Source organism: Cyprinus carpio, chromosome A21 (genome assembly GCF_018340385.1).
Source record: "Cyprinus carpio isolate SPL01 chromosome A21, ASM1834038v1, whole genome shotgun sequence".
Lineage (NCBI taxonomy): Eukaryota > Metazoa > Chordata > Actinopteri > Cypriniformes > Cyprinidae > Cyprinus > Cyprinus carpio.
Genome location: NC_056592.1, coordinates 3282208 through 3304399, shown reverse-complemented (window position 1 = coordinate 3304399; position 22192 = coordinate 3282208). Strand labels below are relative to the sequence as shown.

General features: G+C 36.5%; 1 protein-coding gene across 1 annotated transcript; it reads right to left on the bottom strand.

Annotated features, from left to right (window-relative positions):
* Positions 1 to 162: 162 nt before the first annotated feature.
* LOC109058791 (nucleoporin NUP188-like) lies at positions 163 to 22170 on the bottom strand. The gene is made up of 44 exons (XM_042711390.1): positions 22145 to 22170; positions 21325 to 21395; positions 19922 to 20063; positions 18060 to 18144; positions 17744 to 17824; positions 17591 to 17635; positions 17413 to 17505; positions 17211 to 17330; positions 16922 to 17133; positions 16720 to 16834; positions 15998 to 16198; positions 15808 to 15894; positions 15633 to 15701; positions 15400 to 15519; positions 15159 to 15285; positions 14844 to 15017; positions 13960 to 14086; positions 13791 to 13878; positions 13635 to 13711; positions 13411 to 13525; positions 12246 to 12366; positions 12085 to 12151; positions 11872 to 11997; positions 11650 to 11783; positions 11390 to 11496; positions 10043 to 10249; positions 9788 to 9957; positions 9263 to 9332; positions 8456 to 8523; positions 8066 to 8261; positions 7909 to 7986; positions 7549 to 7634; positions 6640 to 6785; positions 6378 to 6547; positions 5630 to 5830; positions 4684 to 4776; positions 4442 to 4594; positions 3663 to 3800; positions 3438 to 3508; positions 3146 to 3365; positions 2927 to 3058; positions 2792 to 2844; positions 2577 to 2706; positions 163 to 642 (listed from the first exon to the last, which is right to left on the bottom strand). The coding sequence occupies exons 1-44, from the start codon at positions 22168 to 22170 to the stop codon at positions 463 to 465; spliced, it is 5292 nt and encodes a 1763-aa protein (XP_042567324.1). The 3' UTR covers positions 163 to 462.
* Positions 22171 to 22192: the final 22 nt, after the last annotated feature.

The window sequence follows — 22192 nt, the reverse complement described above, 5'->3', positions numbered from 1 at the left end:
TTCACTTTTCATTAACAAAACCTACTTTCCAGCACATTTTAAATAATATATAATTTTTTTTTGGATATATATAATGTTTGTTTATATTTTGTTTGAAATATTTTATTGTTTACAATTATTTATTTTTTTTTAGTGTTTTATTTTATTTTAAAGTCAGACCACTTTCATGTTTACTCCCTTACAGTTTATTATGGTTATAAGACAAATATATGGCAACTGGGACATAAAAAGTTTTCATACAAAACAGCTATAGCATCCAATCATGACAAACATCTGTAACATGTTTTGGTTATATACATGTAACTACAAACATGTATTTTGACAGTTTTCATCAGCTGCTGAAGTCAAAGCCAGAATCACTGAAACTGATTCATTGTGGTGAAGTTTCCCTTTGACTGCGACTCAGATGAATCTGAATCAGCGTTTAAGTACTGAGCTCTGATCAGAGCGGGATGTGTGCGTCTAGCGCTGAACGTGCCGGACGAAGGCTTGGACCAGCTGGATGAAGGGCTCCTGGCCCTCCGGCGTGGCCTTGGATCCTGGTGTAGGTGGTTTGGGTTGCAGTGAGGGAAGCAGCCCGCTGGCTGGGGAGGAAGGGGAACCTCGCCGGAAAAAACGGAATAATGTCGACAACAATGTACTCTGAAAGAAAACACAAAAAAACAAGATGGAGGAATGGTGTCGTCGACGGTGTAATCTGAATGATGTCGAAAAAAACAAGATGGACAAAAACCCCACTTTTTCATAAAAATAAATGATATGAAATATAAAACGATGACTATGGTCTTACAGCAATGAAAATAAATTGAATATAATAAATGATAAATTTTTGGATAACTGGGGAATATTTTTGTGGAATGGGATACATGTTAATAAAAAATAAATATTTAGGAAAAATGGGGTATGTGATTTTATTTGTGTAAGTTTTAACAAAATATTGATTTTTATGGGAATATAAATTTAACTGCATTATTGATGATGGGAAATAAAGTTATTTTGATTATGATTTTTTTTATATAATGTTTTACTGTTTAATAATTTGATTATAATTGGTTATGTTGGAAAAGTTCTTTATTTTTTGTCATTTAATTAAAAAAAGCAAGCTATTCTACATTCATTGCACACAAACTGAAATATTTCAAAATGTTTTTATTTTTAATTCTGATGGTTATGACTTACAGCTTAGGAAAATGAAAAATTCAGTATCTCAAAAAAATTGAATATTTTCTCAAAGATCAATCAAAAAAAGATTTACAAAAAAAGCAATGTTCAAGATCTCCAACGTAGGTTTAATTATTAGTATTATTCAATACTTGGTTGGGGCTCCTTTTGCAGGAATTACTGCTTCAGTGCGGCATGGCATGAAGGCGTTCAGCCTGTGGCACTGCGGAGGCGTTATTGAAGCCCAGGTTTCTTTGATAATGGCTTTCAGCTCCTCTGTATTGTTTGTCAGATGTTACTTATCTTCCTCTTCACAATACCCCATAGATTCTCTGTGAGCTTCAGGTCAGGTGAGTTGGCTGGAAGTGGTTTTGGCACTGTGGGCAGGTGCTAAAGTCCTGCTGCAAAATGAAATCAGCATCTCCATAAAGCTTGTCAGCAGATGGAAGCATAAAGTGCTCCAAAATCTCCTGTTGGTTTCATTGACTTTGGAATTGATAAAACACAATGAACCAACACCAGCAGACGTCACAGCACCCCGAATCATCACTGACTTCAGAAACTTCACACTGGACTTTGGATTCTGTGCCTCTCCAGTCTTCCTCCAGACTCCAGAACTTGATTTCCAAATGAAATGCAAAATTTACTTTCATCTGAAAAGAGGACTGTGGAGCACTGAGCAACAGTCCAGTTCTTTTTCTCCTGACCCCGGGTGAGATGCTTCTGATGTTTTTCTGGTTCAGGAGTGGCTTGGTTCTAGGAATGTGACAGCTGCAGCTCTTTTCCTGAAGACGTCTGAGCGTGGTGACTCTTGATGCGCTGACTCTGGCTTCAGTCCACTCCTTGTGAAGCTCTCCCAAGTTCTTGAATCGGCTTTTCCTGACAATCTTCCAAAGCCTGTGGTCAACCCTGTTGCTTGTGCACCTTTTTCTACCACACTTTTTCCTTCCAGTCAACTTTCTATGATTTTGTTTCGGTACTGTGTTATGTGAAAGGTCTTTTATTTATGAAATTATGTTATGTGATTTTGAAGGGTGTTGATGATTGTCTTCTGGACAACTGTCAAGTAAGTAGTCTTTCCTCATAATGTGGTGTTTCATGTTCTAAACTATCCCAGATAGGTGCCCAGTATTTATACTCAAAATTAATCAAACTATCAAATCAAAGCTCAAAAATATTTTTTGAGATACTGAATTTTTAAATTTTCCTAACAGAGTCGCAAACCATCAGAATTAAAACAAAAAACTCTTGAAAATATTTCAGTTTGTGTGCAATGAATCTAGAATATAAGAAAGTTTGCTTTTTTGAATTAAATTACAAAAAAATAAAAGAACTTTTCCATGATTTTCAAATTTTTTGAGATGTACCTGTATCTTAAGCCTCAATTTTTTTTTCTATTCTGCTGAAAAACTCACCAGCTCTGAGCTGAGCTCCTGTTTGAGTCTCTGTTTGTCTCTGGGCAAAACTGAAGGATCCTTCAGACAGCGAACAGCCTGCGAGATCAACACATAGAAGCAGTTCTCCATCGAGAACATCAGCAAAGACCTGAAACCACAGAGAAAGAGCATGAAATGACATCAAGCTCAAACCCACACCGGACTCTAAACATCACAGAAGTGTTTCTGCTCACTTCAGTGCTTGAGTGTCCTCAGAGACCGCCACCGGCTCCTTCCTCTTCTCAATCTACAAATACAACAACACAATCAGCATAGAAACAAACACAACATGATTTACATGAGATGAAAAGCTGAAAGCGCAGCACTACCTCTCCCAGCATGCTCAGCGCCACATTAATGGTGGCCATAAGAGTCCCAAACGACGGAGCCACATCAGAGTCAAAGGCAGGAGTGGTGAAACTCAACACAAACAGCGTCCTGTACTCCGCAAGGTCCATAGACTAAACACACACACGCAGAAAGATGTCATTTAAAGCTCCAACCATGAAAGCGGAGTGTTTCCAGTGATGTGACGTGTGAGTGTGTACCTGGTCCAGCAGTATCTGACAGCAGTCGGGTGTGAAGTGCTGTAACGTGGCCAGAGTTTTGCTGAGGATCTTTAACAGGCTGCACTGAACCGCCTGCAGCGCTTTAGACTCCGCCTCCTCTCTCTCCCCCTCCACCCGCTCTTTGGAGGCGGGCTGTATGACACGCTGGGGGTGTGGCCCCGGTGGAAGCCCCTCCCCATTCTTGGCCTGAGCGAACAGACTCTCATATTAAATCAACTGCTATCAATTACATAAATCACTAACTAAATAATGTCTATCGTATGTTTCATGCATGTAGTTGTTGGTGATTTTCTTGCTGTGCAGGAGGTATGTACACGTCTGACACAGATAGCACAGATTCACCTGAAAACAACAAACATCAACTTACTTTATGTCTGAGGAGTTCAGCTGCCAAAAACTATTTACTTGAAGTCTCCCCTGAGATTTTAAGTCAATATTCGAATGCATTCACTTTTCAATTATTTCAGAGGAAAAAAGCAGAAGTGCTGAACTGCACCTGTACGTCTCTGAGCAGCTGCGGCAGGTGGAACTGCCACTCCTTGCAGAAGTTGGAGAGCTGGAGCAGGAAGCCCACCGTGTGATCGGCCTCATCCAGACACGCCAGAGACTGAACCGTCCTCACCGCGTTCAGACACTACAACACACAACATTCTCAATGAGATGTGGCAAGTCTCACGTCAAAACGGGTCGTGTTGTGTTGAATTATAAAATTATAATATAAATATAAAATGAAGCCTATTTGTAGGACCAGTATCACTTTTTTTACACTGTGACATTTTCATGATAATTAACTACAATTAAAAATGTTTATTTGAAAATCTAGTGCTTGTATTGCTTTTAGTTATGCTGATCATAATATAAATAACTATGACCACCATACAGGATCATTACTATCATAATAATGAGAATTACTACTTAGGATAAAAACTACAAAACTCCCAAAAATTAAACTAAAATAAATAATTGGCTGGAGAAATTACAGTCAAAACCTGGGGGGAAAATCTAAATCAAGAGAAAGTGACACTCGTGATAATTATTTCACAATATAAATATTTTTAATTGTGCTTATTTAAATCGCATGTATTTGTTGTATTGCTTTTAAATTATGCTGACCATAATTGGTAAGAAAATTAAAACTCACTGTGTCCAGACATCATTACTATCTTACAGTAAGAAAATTAAAACTCACTGTGTCCAGACATCATTACTATCTTACAATAATAAGAATATATATAAGTTCTAAGTAGACAATACAAGAGCAGCGATCAAACACACCTGGAGGATGCGCTCCTGGTGGACACCAACAAAGTCGAGCGCTTCATTAATGAAGTTGTAACGGACAGTTTTCAGCAGACTTTCCATCAGAGACAGACTCAATCTGTACACACCCGGCCAGCTGGGGGCGTCCTGAGACTTACGCACAAACGCCTGAGAGAGAGAACAGCTGCGGTCACTGAGGCTCTAAACCTCCTCAAAACAAGGAGACCAATCGGGATATTGTAGCTGTGAGGCAGTACCTGCGTGGCTCCATTAGAAGGCCCCTCATACACACTGAGGAGAGGAAGACAGATGCTCTGAATCACTCCGGCACCTGCCACCGCTGCTGCCCCCTACAGACCAGGAGGAACCACACTTAATGCACATGGATTCATTTTAGCCAATCAGTTCATTCATATATTCAGTAGTTTAACTGATTTAATTTCTGATGTTCTTTAAAGTCCTAGTTCATTTTTGGAGTGAAATGTTTATGATTTGAACATGTCACCCATATCTCCCTTAAAGTTTCACATACACTTTGTATTAAAAACAGTGGTTCATATCCTTTTTGACTCGATTTATATGGATTTGTTTATGATCTTCTAAGTTTTGGTTACCTGGACTTTAAGTGGAGGGACAGAAACCACCCACGTTTCATAAAAATATTTTAATTTGTGTTTTAACTAAAGTCTTCAAAGACATGATGATGAGTAAATCACGACAATTTGCATTTTTAGGTGAACTAGGCCTTTTGTGAATATACTGGAAAGTATATTAATAAAATACAACAAAATATCCATGCAGTTTTGATCAATTTACATGAATTTTTCATGTCTAGAAATCACAAGAATTAGGCTACATTCTACATCAAAGATTTCTACATCCTGGTTCTTCAAAGATAGACAAATGTAGATGAGGCAAACTGTCTAATAAACCTGGTACTGTATATTATGAATATTATTGCTCTTTGACAAATTGCTTTTGTTCTTCTTTTTTAAGTTGCTTTAGATAAAAGCGTCTGCTAAATGCATAAATGTAACTGTAAAATAAGTGTTTTAGTTCATTTTAATCAAAATTTTGTCTTATTTTAAATTATTTTAAGTAATCTAGAGACCCCTTGTTATTAAAAAGAACTGATTCAAAAGCAAGATCCGGTGAATCAGACACTACTAATACCAAAGGGAAACATCAGTATGTGGATTCTACCTGCGGTGTTCTGGCGAGGGTGAGCAGCAGATGAAGCGCTGCCTCTGTGAAGTAAAGGTTCTGTTTGGAACGCAGGCTGAGCTCCAGAGCGCTGAGAACCGACGGCAGAACTGGCAGCTTCCTGACCACCTGCAGCCACTGCTCACCATCCTCATCAGCCCGACACAGCTCTTTAGAGAGATGAAGAGCTAACACACACACCTGAGACAGAGAGAGATAGAAAGATACCACTTAACTACATACTGTATATACTGCACAATATACTGCCTATTAATAGTGTGTGAATAGTATGCATTGCGTACTTAACACAATAACATGTCATGGAAGCTCGTTTCCACCACAGAATTTTTTTTTTCAAATAAAATCAGATTCTAACCTTTTTTCTTCACAATTCTTAGTTTATATCTTGCAATTACAAATTCACATCTCACTATAATATATATATATATACATACACACACACAGTTCACATCTTGGAATTCCAAGTTTACATTTTGGAATTCTGAGTTTACTTCATGGAATTCTGACTTTGAGGTCACATCTCACAATTTTGTTTTTTGTTTGGAATAAAAATAACAACTTTTTTTATGTCAACTGAGGCATACAGTCATTCAAAAAATGTTTTGTATTTTTAATCTAACTTCTTGCTTTTTGATAGTTTAAACTGTTAATATCAGGTCAAGTGCAGTGCATTGTGGGATAGCATATTTACATTCTGTGTACACTATACATACAAACACACACTCACTGAGTCTTGCTGGTCTTTCTGGAAATGCGGGCTGTCTGTCTCCATGCTATCCTCCTGAACGTCACCTCTCTGTATCGTGTGACGTGTGCTGTCAATCAACGCCAGGGCTTCGTCCTGAACCATCTCACACACGCACAACAGCAGCTGGGGAAGCTGTGTAATCTCTCCTCCTGAACCAGAAATTGTTAGACAACTGTTAAAACAAAAACAACATGCACACAGCTGGTGTAATGTGTTTTCCCAGACAAACATGCAGACTGACCGTTGAGTCCTTGATTCTGCAGGGCTAAGATGAGAGCTGACAGGAGTTTGGCTTTGGTTCGGTCCGTGAGCTGTTGTTCAGCATGCAGAACGCTTTCCAACATCAGAGACAGCGGCGGCAGCAGAGCTGGAGCGGACACCAACACACTGACACAAACCACATCAGCAATATTAGTTAACATGCTCTTTTGAAATAATAGAGTTTTAAATATTACATAGACACTGCTAACATTCGAAACAACCTCCACAGCTCATCATGACTTTTTTAGGTGATCAATTTTCATAGCTTATCTTCAGTAAACATTCTTTAATGTTTCAAAATATATTTGTAAAAAAATTATCAAAAAAAAAAAAATGAATAAAAACGGCAAGGACACAACAAATCACAACTAAAACTAACTAAAATCAAAAGGATAAATATAAAAATAAGCAATTCAAAATATTTATAAAAAACTGTTATAGTATGATACTTAATGTGGGTGTAAATGTGGACATTTTTTAAATTATGCATCTTTTGTATTTTCTTTTTTTATTTTATTTAAAGTTTCAGTAATTTTGTTGTTTATGCCATTTTTCTTATATGTCTATATAGTTCCAATTCATTTTTATTTCAGTTTTACTTTTATTTATTTTATTACATCAAGTTAAATTAAAATTAAAATAAAATGTTGCTTTGGAAACTAGTTGAAATAAGTTTAAATGTTTTAAATATTTTATATTAGTTAACATTTAAGTAACAGAAATGTTTTTTATGGTTTCACTTTTAGTTCTAGTTACTATAACAACCCTGATTTACACATCAACACCTATTCAGTATTCAGTAACTTGGCAGAGACGTTGCTATTCATTTCAAATGTGAAGCTGTGAGGCAATCATTTGAGCTACGCAAGGCATTAACAGACACACACACCTTTTCCACTGTTTGAGGAGGATGAGGAGCAGCGTGACCATCATGGACCCCAGACGCAGACAGAAGACAGACTGAGACATCAGCAGCTGAGAGAGAGAGAGAGAGAGAGAGAGAGAGAGAGAGAGAGAGAGAGAGAGAGAGAGAGAGAGAGAGAGAGAGAGAGATTGAAGTTTGAGGTTTTTGTACCAATGCATCATAAGTGTGTTTGTGACATAGCAATACTAAAAAAGATCATACATTTTCCTTGAGCAGTAAGGTCAGGATTTAAGATAATTGTAATTATTAAAGCTTAATTTAAGAACATTAAAGTCCATATTTAGATATATAATCGTGGGAGCTTGTTTGTATAAGGGAACTTACCGCTGCTTTGGTCCCTTCCAACACATCCATGAAAAGCTTCTGCCTGACACTGTCATCCTTCAGATGCATCACCTCCGACTACAAACACACGAGACAGGTTATGATAAACACCAGCAGGATAACCGTGAGATGTGTTAAGTTGAGTGTAGCTGCTCACATGACTGGTGGAGAGTATTAAGAGCGTCCTCCAGGCTGAGATGAGCATCTGAGACTCGGACAGAGAGCGCAGACCCTCCTCTTCACCGTCACACGCCACACACACCAGATCACGAACGTAATCCGACCAGAACTCATAGCGGCGCTTACTGCTGAAACTCTCCAGAGCCGCTTTCAGACACGGATCTAACACACCACTGAGAGAGACAGACAGACAGACAGACAACTTATGTGAAACAGAAACAAGATAAAACACTTCTTTTACTAATTACTTAATTTTAAAGCAGCTGATTGGAGTATTTACAGCTTCACCGATACATTGAATGGCTGTTTTTGAATGGAACAGCATATCCTGTATGTATGGCCCTTTACATGCTTGTGTAGATCATACCTGACAACATAGTAGATCTCAAGAGCGATTATCTTCATCACAAAGGCACAAGACTCCAGAACACACGGCTATTCAAAAACAAACACAAAGAAACACAATAAGACTTTATAAAATAAAACACTGTCATTATCCAGAACTCACACATACATGTTTCTCATCTATGTGAGGACACAGCATACCAAATGTTATTACTATTGACAAATCCAAAACTTTCTAAAATGTTACATTTATTAGTTACCATTAATGAACTAGTAAATGCATAACTAATAATGATCAATACATATATTACAGTATTTATGAATATTAGTTAATAAAAATACAACTGTCATATTGTATTATTAGTTCACGTTTACTCAGGTCCAGTGTTATTTTAGCATCAAGATAGTATTATATTTTTTTATTAATATTTTGAATCAGGTTTTATTTCTATATTTCCCTTTTTTAATTTTTTTGTTAAATTTTTGGCAATTTAGTAATTTTGTTTTAGTAATTTTGTCATGCGTTTTTGTAATTTTAATAAAACTACATTAAAAAAATAAGAAATGTTGAATTAACTAAGATTAATAAATGCTATAGAAGTATTGCTCTTTGTTAGTTAATTTTAACTAATGTTTACAAATGGAATCTTGTTAAGCATTGTCAAAAATGTTTTGCATTTTTAAGATATATATTTATGAATACTTATTTCCATTTGAAATCATCCAGCAATGTCCTCAAAAGGAGGCAGATTTCTCAATTATGGGAACAATTTTATCTACAAGCTATTACTAGCTATTTATGCGCACACACACACACACACACACACACCTCAGTTGTCTCAGATGGGGGAGGTAAGTTTCCAAATAAAGGAGTTGTGAGGTTCTCCCAGAATTTTTCTCTGTAACGATAAAACATCACATCGTTAGTTTAATGCTAAATTACAACCAATCAAACCAAATTATATTGACTAACCTTGATTAATAAAACCCTAAAACTAAAAAAAAAAAATCTTAAATTTAATATTTTAAAATTTTTTTTTTTATTTTGTATATATATATATATATATATATATATATATATATATATATATATATATATATATATATATATATATATTATATATATATATAAAAAATATATATATATATATATAAAAAAAAAAACAGTTGAGTATTGCAATAGAGGAGATGGCTGGTTAATTTAATATATTAACATTAGCTTGTATATAAAAACAAGCAACTTCACAAGCAACTTTATATCAGGAAGACTACTGAATACTGCGTTGGACAATGGGGAGCTTTGAGCAAAAAAGGTTGAGAAGCACTGCCCAACTGCATCATGTGCGAGACTCACTTGGTCCTGAGCACAGAGAGAGCGCTGTCCCGTCTGTCCTGCCAGAGCGCGTGGAGGAAGGCCAGTGCTGCCCTGTGCAGGAGTGGAGGACACCAGTACTTCCCCTGCTGCTTAGAATCCAACAACTCCAACACCACTGACAAACAGCTCCACTCTCCCAGAGAAAACTCCTACACACAGAGAGAGAGACAAAACCACAGTCACTCACTGCTCTGAATCATTCACCATGTCACACACACTTGTGTGACCTCTGACCTTTGCACCGTCACTGCCGTCTTTGGTCTCCAGGTTGAGGAAGAGCTCAATGAGTCCAGGTTGTGTTTCCACAGCCACGGTGAGGAACTCGAGTATGGTGACTTTAATACGCATGTCTTCAGTTCTGCTCTGCAGGCGTGTCAGAAACGCATCTCTGATCGCAGCGGCGTCACTGCCCAGGCAAGCGTAAACAGACATAGGAGCCACCTGTACTTGCAAAACACAAACACTTTTCTTATGACATCATGGTGGGACTTCTAGCCTGTCTCACAACTACTATATAAATAAGACATTATTTGAAATTGCCTTTAATGACTGATACTGTTTATTTTGAACACTGAATGACAATTAAAAAAAAAATACAAATAAAATAAACTGGTCAAATCAATTATTGGTTCCTCTGCTATAATTCTACTCAAACAAGTGTTATTTTAGGGTTATTTATATACATTATAAGAGTATTTATTAATTTTATGACATAGCTTTTTTGTATATTAAATTTAGAGTAAATTCTGTTTCAGTATTAGTGATTTTGTTGTGCTTTTGTCATTTTTATAATTTTTATTGAACATTTATATCTAGCTTTATTTTTATTTCATTTTTGTTTTTTTTTTTTTTTTTATTAATGATTACAAGCAATTATTAGTATTTCTTGTTATGTTAGTAATGAATATTGATCAGTGTGAGTATAAAAACCAATGGTCAAACCAGTTATTGGATTCTCTCTAATATACATTTACTCAAACCAGTGTTATTTTAGTATTATTTGTGTACATTATTAGAGTATTCATTAATATTTTGAATTTGCTTTATTTTTACTTTTTCAGTTTTTAATTTACTTTATTCATGCTTGGTTGTTTTGTAATCTATTTTTAATAATTCTATTTACCTTAAATTTACTTTATTTTTTATTTCAGTTTTAGTATTTTTTTTTATTTAGTTTTAGTAAATACTACTTTCATATTTTTTTTTAATGTAGTAACAATTATAATGAACAGATATTGAACAGTGTGAGGATTAAAATCAAGGGTCAAACCAATTATTGTTTTCTCTCTGCAAAACGTAACTCAAACCAGTGGTATATAAGTATTATTTATATACAATTATAGTATTTAATAATATTGAAAAATTTGCTTTTATTCATTTACATTTTATTTTTTTTATTCATTTTGTTACATGCTTGTAATTTTAATTATAAGTACCAGAATTTTTGATTTAGTTTATACATTTAGTTTTCATAATATTTTATTTCACATTTATTACAATTAACCAAAATGTTAACATTTTTAATAGTCTTAGTTCACACAACACTCAACTCAAACCCCAACGGGGTGTCAAGAGCATTACCGTGGCGAGTCTCTTCAGCAGCTGTATGGCAAGTCGCGGCAGCGCTGGGTCGTGCTTGTGGTAAATATACTTCGCCAGCACAGCGATCAGGTTATTGCTGTGACCACCTGCAAGCCAAACATAACAGTTCCATGAACATTATCTGTTGGGAACATACAAATCATTGAGAGGGGTTAAGTATTTATCATTGCAGGCAATCCCTGACAGAACTGATAGAGTCTGATATTTCACATCTACTGCACGGAAGGGTGTGTACTAACCGTGCTGTGTTAGTGCTTGCTCCAGAGGTGAGGCTGTATCAGACTGTGGTTTGAGTCGGATCACGTTGTTGGTGACTGAGAACGCCAACTTTACTGTCTGGATCAAAACCTGACCAGGTCCCTCAGAACCACCACTGCAGACAGAGACACAAACTTAAACCCACTGATTCACGTAAAGAGGATGAGGAGACTGAATCTATATTAAAGTCAGTCAGTGTGTACCTGCTAGGCTGTGCTGCGAGCACCATGTTGATAGTGTCCACTCCTACACCCATGATGTTGACCACCGCCTGTCCTGCCTCTGTGTTGGCCAGACTGTAGATACACAATGACTGCAGACTGGGGGCGCTGCAGAGGTCACATATCAAGAACGTGAGGACATAAAACACCAGCAAATAAATCAATGATAATCACGTATCATCCTCATCCTCTTACCTGCCCTCTGACTCCCCGTCCTGACTCAGATTAAGAATAGCATGAACCAGCTCTAGAATCAAACAACCTGACAGAGAACAGTGAGCAGAGAAAGTGTTAAGCAAATACCGGTAATTTTGAGAGCAATTAAGATTCAGACTAATGTTGTGCGAGTCGCTCACCGATCCTCTCACGCACTCCATAGGTGTTGTAGCGCCATTTATGATACGTAGGCAGCATTTCTTTCAGAACCAGCAGCACACATGGGATGAGTCCTCTGCTCTGAGTACTGCCCAACTGACCCTGAAAACATGCAGATACACAAATTGTGAAAAATGTGCATCCGATGTCCCCTTTAAATTATTTATGTAATAACATTATTAAATAACAAACATAATAATAATAATTAAAAAGAACACAGTGCCACACTTCACACTGAAACATGCAGTCATATATTTATTTAATTAAATGAACAGCCTGAGCTGCTCGATTATAGCAAAACTCATAATCATGATTATTTTGGTCAATATTGTAATCATGATTATTTAACACGATTATGAGGGGGCCATATGACCAAAACTTTATATGAGTAATTTATTTAAAAAAAGTGATACATATTGAATATGTATTTTCTGTAAATAAGTTTGCTATGACATCTACATTGCAAAGACCAGCGGAATTTCAAACAAACAAACAAACAAAGTCCTCAAATTTATTGAAAATAATTAAACTGTCAGCAATAAAAAAAAGCAAAGGACAAATACAATAGAATAAAAAGTTACAAATGAAACAAACTGTGCTTTAATTTTTTTTTATGCAAGTCTCAAGCAGTTTACAGCCTACTACAGAAAAGAATAATCAAATGTAAAATAAAACAGCAGTCTTCACTGTAAGAATTAAACTTTTTTCATTCTTAAAGCTACAAAAGTCCTTCACTCAAGAGTAGTGTGTAATTATGAATTTGTCTTTTGTTGTTTGATTAATAAGCACACAGTCAGCAGCAGGAATATAGCCCACTGTCGCTTTAAGAGCTGCACGCTTCCATTTTACTGTTACACATGTATTTTCATTCTCAACTATTTATGTTCATTTATTACATGACCGACAAAGGTATACATAAATAATCACTAAGTGCCGCATTTGTGACACATTTTTGTGTCTATTTGACCGTTAAGGCGCGCAACTTGAGCTAAAAGATGTCTTTCATAATTGTTGGAGGCCAAAATCGAAATGAACCGTTTTTTCGATTAATTGCACAGCCCTAGAACAGCCTTACAAAGTTGACTGTGTATTGTAGTGATGCATGGTTAGCTAACACTTGGTCATAATGACTGATAAATGCATTACCTTGACGAGTGTAGTCACTAGTCTTAAAAAGGCAATGGTCACACTGTACTCTCCTCTGGGCTGTTCGATCAACACCAGCAGGTTGCCATAGTTACCCGCCTTCATGCCCTCTGCACTGAAACACACACAAACACCAAACATGTTATTCTTAAGGTTTCTCTGACTTTAACAAAAGAATATGATGCCATTCATGTCCAGTGGCTCTGCATGTGTGTGTGTGTCACCTGATGGTCTGTGCCATGTTAGTCAGAGGGGTGGCGGCAAATGGAAGGAAGCCAGTGTGATGCAGACTGGACCAAACCTGTATCAGGAGGAAAGGTTGTTTAGTCCTAGATCATCACTTTATATAATCCTGACTTAATACAACTGTGAACACTGACCTTCCCAGGCTGCCGAGCAGCTAGAGCAATAAGGCAGTTGACACAGGAAGTAATCACATTTACCGGAGGGTTAATAACGGAGGTCAACCTATAACACGAATCACACACTGTCAATTTCATTAATAATGCATTGTTTACTGTTTGGTCTTCATGTTTGTGTGTGTCTCACCTCTGTAGCAGCATGTAGATCCGTGACGTGAGTGGCAGCAGACAGTCAGAAACCGTCCAATCGGTGCTGATGATCTTATGAACCAGATCCAAGATGGGCTTCACTCGCTCACAGTGTGCCAACACATCTATTCGCCCAAGACCGATGTCAATATCAAGTGAAAATTTGGCAATATTTTAACAAAATGTAAACATTTTTTTTAAATACTTAGGGCTCTATGATTTCAGCAATGGATGCAGTCATAAAAATTTACAGTGTATGTAATGTCAGGGAATTTGGGAAATTCTGAATAAATAAATAAAATAGGGCTGTATACTTAATCAAATCTTGATATGGACTATTGACAATAACCCTCTGTTGTGTAGCACTTTGTTTGCTAAACAAATAAAATTAATATTTAAATTTTAATATTATTACATTTTTATTGATTAGTCTTAACTTTTTATGCTTTACATTATATAATTTTTTGAATAATTATAGCAGACAACACAGAATTTCTGAAAAAATAAATCAATTCTTAAGGCCCCATTATTGTATTACTTTTATAAAATTTTCAATTTTTTAAAATTTTATGAATTAAATTAATTACAGATGGACATTGGGGGGGGGGGGGGGGGTATTCAAACCTAAAACCATAATTATACAAATTTCATGATTTCAAATAATTATGCTTTCTGATTGCTAAAATTTCATTTAATAATTAAATTAATACAAAAAAATGGAATTTGGGGGAAAAAAAAAAGATTTCACAGGGCCCTAAAAATTTCATTATACATTTGTATAAGTTCATTGAAAGAATGCAGAAAAATGTAGACAGGAAAAATGGAACTGGGGAAACAGATTTCATAGGGCCCTAAATACATGTAAGACTTGGGTGTGCGTACCTGCAGTAGAGACGACGTGCAGCAGCATCTCAATCTCACAGGTGAAGAGAGTCCATGAGCTGTAGGAGTACTCCCAGCGCACCAGGAAACCCTGTTCACCCACAGACAGCTGCTTTCCTTCACACACCAGTCCGAAACATCCCTGAGGCATTCGCAGGTTGGTCTGGCCTACACCTGAAAAAAAAAAAAAAAAGAACCGGTTGACACGAGAGAAAATGTCACAAAGACATATGGTTAAATACAAAGATGAAATCAGGCAAAAAGACGTCAAAAACACAGGAACACTGCATACGACTTCCAGTTCTCAGCACTGACCCAGAGGGTAGAGGAGTTTAGGAGTCTGTCTCCTCCACAGAGTGCCATCCTCTCTGGAGATCACGTCGTTGGGTTTGTGCTTATAGGCCTCAGTGTAGAATGACATCTTATCTAAGAAGGTATACACCTGAAAGACAGACCATGAGATGTGCATGAATTCTAAAACATTGCGTATAAGTGCACATGTACACATATATGATGCAAAGAAATGTTATAAGGGTATTTTTAAACTTTGTTTTACCTTCTTAGCTGTAGATTTGTCAGACAGCAGTGCGGTGAGCAGCTGTAGTAAAGGTCCAGTCTTGTATGGAAACACACCCACTGCACTGTCCAGTATCACACCGAGACCCATGTTCGGCTTCTGTAGAGCACAACCAGAGATCAAAGGACAAATCACACCGGCGTTTTAGAGAATACACCGATAATCTACAAATAGTAGTGTTTTATTTAATGTGCATCAATTGTTTTGCTCACCGACTCCCAGAAAAGCTCAGCCAGACTCGGAGCAGCAAGAACTTCACAAGCTGCATTGATTTGATGCTGATGCTACAGACAGTATTATGATTATTTATGTTGGATGAGTGAGTTAATTAATGAATATAGCTAGATATGTATTTTTTTTTTGTATGTTTGTTTGTTTTGTTTTTTTTTGGCTGCCAAGTGTGTCTTCTTCAAAAGAGGTGATGACAAAAGACATTAGACCATAAATACACATCCGTGCAGTGCTCGCTGTACACTAAAACAAGACAGAGAAATGCGACAGTATGCGTAAAGATCCATGTCACCATTGGAGAAATATTTTTTTTAAGCAAAGCAAGTTGATGGAACGCTGTTCTTACGTTATTTCCAGTGCTGCCGAGTGCCTGCAGCATGTTGGTGAGATACTGAAAGACTCCGAGCTGCAGCGTCGTGTGTCCCAGACGTCTGATCACAGAGCTCACTTCCTCCGGACGCAGTGTGTGTCGCAGCAGAACCCAGGCCAACAGAACTGGCCCGTGGTGAGAAATGTCACCAAATGTCAACAGCATCTGATCCACCTCCTGCACACACAACAGTTGATAAACAAATAGGCAAATCCTAAAAAACAAAATTGCTCATCCATTCGGATTTTAGAGCCAGGATTATCCTTTTAAAAAGTTAATTTCTTAATATACAATGTCATTCTAAAGTTTGGGGTCAGTAAGTTTTTTGAATACTTCTATTTAGCAAGGATGCATTAAACTGATCAAAATTGAGAGTAAAGACATAATATTACAAAAGATTTATGTTTTAAATAAAATCTGTTATTTTGAACTTTCTATTCATCAAAGAATCCAAAAAAAAAAACGCAGTTTCCACAAAAATATGAAGCATGGTGAAGGATCATGTGACACTGAAGACTGGAGTAAAGATGCTGAAAAATCAGCTTTGATCACAGGAATAAATTACATTTTAAATTATATTTGGATAGAAAACAGTTTTTTAAAACTGCTATAATACTTCACAATATTACTGTATTTCTGATCAGATAAATGCAACTTTGGCAAGTATAAGAGAGTGAATGGTAGTGTGTGTTCAGTACCTTGCAAATATCCTGTTGGTCATAAAACTGATGCTGTTCAGTTCGGTCTTCCAGAGCACATTTATGCAGAAAGTCGATATCCATCCCCTCCACAAGAATTAAAGAACTGAAATAGCTGTTGAGAGGATGACAATTCATACGTTATAAAACACTGTTTGTGAGTGTATGAGAGGAAAGGGATCAGGTGACTGCATGTTCTGACCCAATGCGTTCAACCAGCACATCCATGCTCTTGTCCACGAGGTGCCGATTGGTCTGCCGCTGTCCAAAGCCCTGCTCTTTAAACAGCCGTGTGAAGGTGGAAAGTTCATTGGGTGGCATCTCAAAGTACGCATAGTACAGGAACAAGATCTCCAGCAGCAGGGCCTGCTCCTTCAAACACTGCACAAACCAGTGGGACACCTGCCTCTCCGTCTACACAGAGATGAACAGACCCTGAGTCAAATTCTACAGGTGATGCTGCTCCAAACATAATCAGATTATCTTCTCACCATCAGGTTTCCGTGTGTCTCCCATGTTGGAGCTTCTGATTTGGACAGCGACTCAAACTGCTGCCTGTAGGTGGACACCAGATCTTTCTCCAGTTTACTAACACAGTTGGAGTACTCCGCCTATAGAAAGAAGGAAAGAACGTATGAATTAAATTCATTTCATCACCTGAGTTTCTAATAGAATAACTGATCTCTTATTTACACTGTATGGATGTCTCTCATCCTGGAAGTACGTGAGGAGGTGAAGAACGCAGCGTAGAACGCACAGTCTCTCTTCATAGTAGTAATCTGCTATCTGTACAACACAATTTCAACATCAGCGTCACATTTCAATACTTTTCAGTCTTTTTTAATTGTTGAAGCAATATATAGTTTCAAACCTTCAGCAGCAGAGCTTGACTCTGTCTCTCATCCTGCAGCACAGCCTGATGGGAACAAAAGGAGGATTATTTATTTATTCACACAACTTGGCTCTCGTCATGTTCGCGAGCACATCAGATGTACATGCGTGTGCCACATCAGGCCGAGCTTACCTTGAGTGTGTTTCGTGTGGCCCTGTAGTCCTCCTGGAGGTAACACTGAAGAATCTGTACGCTTTGCTGTTCATCCAAACCCTGACATTAAAAACACATAAATATTCAGTCCACTCCTGAAGTCTCAATCCAGTTAGACTTACTTAGCCAGTATGTATAAATCAGAACGAGAGCGTGCAATGTGTTCAAAAACCTAGTGAGACATCATCCTAGAAAGCATTTCTGATAAACAAAATCAATTGCTGCACTTTAAGTTGTGGTCAAAGTAGGCAGCTCACTAGGTTTTAGAATACAGCCAACCTGCCCAGACACTCACCAGCAGTTTGCTGATCCTGAGTCCGAAATCTTTGAGAGCTTGTGGTGTGTCTTTATCTGCTTTCAGCTTGTCTGCGGCCGATGTGCTGCACGTAACATTTCATCACTTACACATCTCACTACATATTCAACAACGGCAAGAAGACACATTTCATGAGGTATGTTCACATGCATTAATTTCAGTTTTATTTTACTATCACTGATAAACTATTATAGTTCTTGTTAATTTTGAATTAAAAATTCATTTAAATTTCTCATTTATTTTAAGTACTTCAGCTTACAATAAATGAGAAATGCTGCCTTGGCAAGTTGCGTTTATATATATATAAATGAGAAATGCTGCCTTATATATATATATATATATATATATATATATATATATATATATAACTAGGCCTGGACGGTTACCGCATTACCGCAATACCGCGGTCACGTGACGCCTACCGCGGGTCTAAAAACCTGTAACCGTCATCACACCGCACAAAAAAAAAAAAACATTGGCCTTCACATCTGAATGCCTTCGGTAGAAGTCAAATGAGCCATTTTAATCTAGATTAATTCCAAGATTACAGTGAGATTAATCTAGATTAAAAAATGTAAATGTTTACGGAACCATCAACAGGGCGTCTCGAGTGCTGCGCTAATCACTCCGCCCAAGTAGCCACTCCGCCCAAGTAACTTTAACTGTGCTCCTACGCCTAGTGAGAATATAGTTCCCCAGTATTTATACGATTAAAAATGGTCTCTGTCTCATATAGCCGTGTTATTTGTACACGCTGTGACTATACTGATCACAACATGTAAAGAGGATAGGAAAATGTTTGCATTATTTTGTCACTTATTGGGATTACTATGCTACCATTATCCATTTACATCCAGTCTTTGTGCTAAGCTAGGCTAACGGTGGGTGCGTCAAATAACACTCACAGAACGCACAGAAATTAAAAAGGTATGTATGGACTTATCTAACTCTGGGGGATACTGTGAATAAGATAAAGTCCCAAAAAGTCGGAGTGTTCCTTTAAGCTACTATTCCATCGAAACATGGCATTTATATGTATGATATATAAATATGTAGACATATAGGCTAAATTAATATAAATATTTTAAAAATCTATAATATATATAAATATTATTTATATTTTATATATTTACTTATTTATATTTACTTAGCCTATATCTCGTGTGCGCTTTGGTCTCAGTGTGGTTCAAGGCTATAATTTAACGAATGCTATTTAATTTAACAGTGTCGCTGCTCACAATACCGTCATGTTGTTTTTTTTTTACTTATAAATATTATTTATATTTATCTTATTTATAAATATTATTTATATTTTATCTTATTTATAAATATATTATTTAATATTTATCTTATTTATAAGTAAAAAAACAAACCACAATATTGTGAGCACGACACTTTGTTAAATTAAATAGCATTTGTTAAATTATAGCCTTGAACCACTCTGAGACTAAAGCGCACACAGAGATATAGGCTAAATAAATATAAATATGTTAAAATATATAATATAAATAATATTATATATATTATAGATTTTTAAATATTTATATTAAATTAGCCTATATGTCTACATATTTATATTACTCTATATGCCTTCGTTAAATAGCCTTCATTAACCACTGAAGAAAAAAAGCGCACACGTAATATCTATATAAATATTAATATAGCTAAACATGTACAAATATGTAATATAAAATATAAATCATATTAAATATAATTTATATATTATATAAGTAATAAAAAAACCTGAATCTGGCTGACTTACTTGGGGAAAAAAAAAGACAAAACATCTACTCCGACCCCCAAGAGAATTCGTGTAGACACAGAGATCAGAAGGTATTTGCAGGAGAAAGCCCTGGATTCCCACGCAGACCCTCTTGTCTGGTGGCGGGACCATAGTGTCCGATTCCCTCTGCTTTCCAAAGTAGCCCGAAAATATATGACCACTTTGCGCTACAAGCATTCCCTCAGAACGTGTGTTCAGTGCTGCAGGTAACGTCATTACGTCTTTCAGGCCTCCCTTAAACCTGACAAAGTGAACATGCTAGTTTTTTCTAGCAAAAATATATGAAGGCTGGGATGTAAACCATAGCGCCTTCCGTTTTTGCCAGCACCTTTTTTTTCAGACATAATTTCTGTTCTAAATGTTCTTATTCTAAATGTGAAATAATAAATGTTAAATAAACGTGTTCCTTATGCAATACCGCGGGAATTTATTGCTTTTCAACCGCGGTAAGAAAAATTCAATACCGTCCCAGGCCTATATATAACAGCGTTTATACACTGGTTGGCATTTACTACACAGAGCCGTAATTCACTGACAATCTACACAAAATCGATTTTAAAATCCCAGGCAATTCTTTGTCGATTCTGAAAGTGATTTTGTGTAGCTTGTCGGTGGACTACGGCTCTGTGTAGTAAATGCCGCTCCACCTGAACCAGTGTTGCCAAGTCTGCGGTTGTTTTTCATGTCCGTGGGTTGAAGCGACCCCCATACCAATAATTTGATATTCAGCCCCTAAAATGCGAATTTTACCAAGGCAACCCTGCCAAAAAAACGTATATTTTAACCCCGGGATGCAATTTTTATCGGGGAACCTCCTGGAAATGTGATTGGACTAGAGTTGGACTAGTTTTGAGAAGCAACTGGGCAGGATTTGTTGTGAAAACCTGGCAACCCTGATCTGAACGCACGTGCTGGAGATATACAGAACTACTAATCACAGGAGCGTCTTTACTGATGAGATGCACATGAAAATCACATTCGATTTTTTGCACAGCCCTAATATATATACACACACACATTTTTCTTTGCAATGAAAATGTTTTTTTTTGGTTGTAGTTAAAGATAACACCGTGATTCATTTTCATCAATTCGAGAGAATCCAATCAGATTTCAGATTCTGAAAGGTCTGTTTTTTTTGTTTTTTTTTAGATTTTGTAATGTATCAATATTTCCGTGGCTCGATAAAGCCAAACTCTTCCTTGTGTTGAGGTTATTTATTTTTACATCTTATATGTTTTTTTTATACTATTTAGTGTTGTTTCACCTCGGCGTTATTGTGGTGTCGAATCACAAGAAAACCACAGGAACTCACTGAGATACACTGTAAAAGTACACCTCATCAGATGAGTACAGTTTAAGAATAAAACAGCTTCCTCATGGAAGTCTCTCATTTTTGCACATACACAGATGTTCAGTTAAATCTGGGTCCTTGTGCTGTTATTAAAAAACATCAGAAATGACTGGTTTGAATACTAACCGGTTCTCGAAGTGCAGATCTTCCCAGCAAAATAGTCCACAACTCTCGGCTGCTCCTAAATAAAAGTTTTTAAACGTGCCATTATTATTAATTAACTTTTGTTTGTTTGCTTGCTTGCTTATGCTTTGCAACATGACAGATATTCTTCCAGAACTGATAATATAAACCCAGTGTGTCATTATGGTGTTTAAAAGTCCATCCATAAAATATATACATAAATAGTTCATGCATAACTTATTTTTTTTCATTCAACATTAAAATAATTAGTTTCAAATTTACATATTTACGACATAACGGCTTACAATTTATTTTCATAAAAAAACAATTACTTATTTTTATACATTTTATAAACTCGATGTGTACACTCTATATTTTATATATATATTAATAAATATCCTGTATATAAGTACAATAAGATCGTACACATACACATGCATACAATAAAACTCATTCATTACTTCCGAACGATAAAACTCACTTATTACTTCAGAACAAGAGGAACATTTTCATAATTAATCCAGGGTAATATGTTAATTTCATAAAATGTTTAAGAAGTCGACGGTTGTTTAAAAGCTGTTATAAACTGTAAAATTAACATTTGAAATGCAGTCGCGCGGGTCGGTTCTGCACGCGACCGACTCGTGCGGCCGTTGAATGTCATATACACAGACATTTCCAAGTCATATCACCCGCACATATCATGGCTAAATACCTGGTATGAACTATATGCACATTATCCAACTACAAATTTCAGCGTAGCTCTGTGAAAACAACGTTTGTAAGTTTCTCTTTCTTCCATTTTACCTGACACACATCTCCGAGTCCGCCATCTTCACCCGGATCACGTGACTA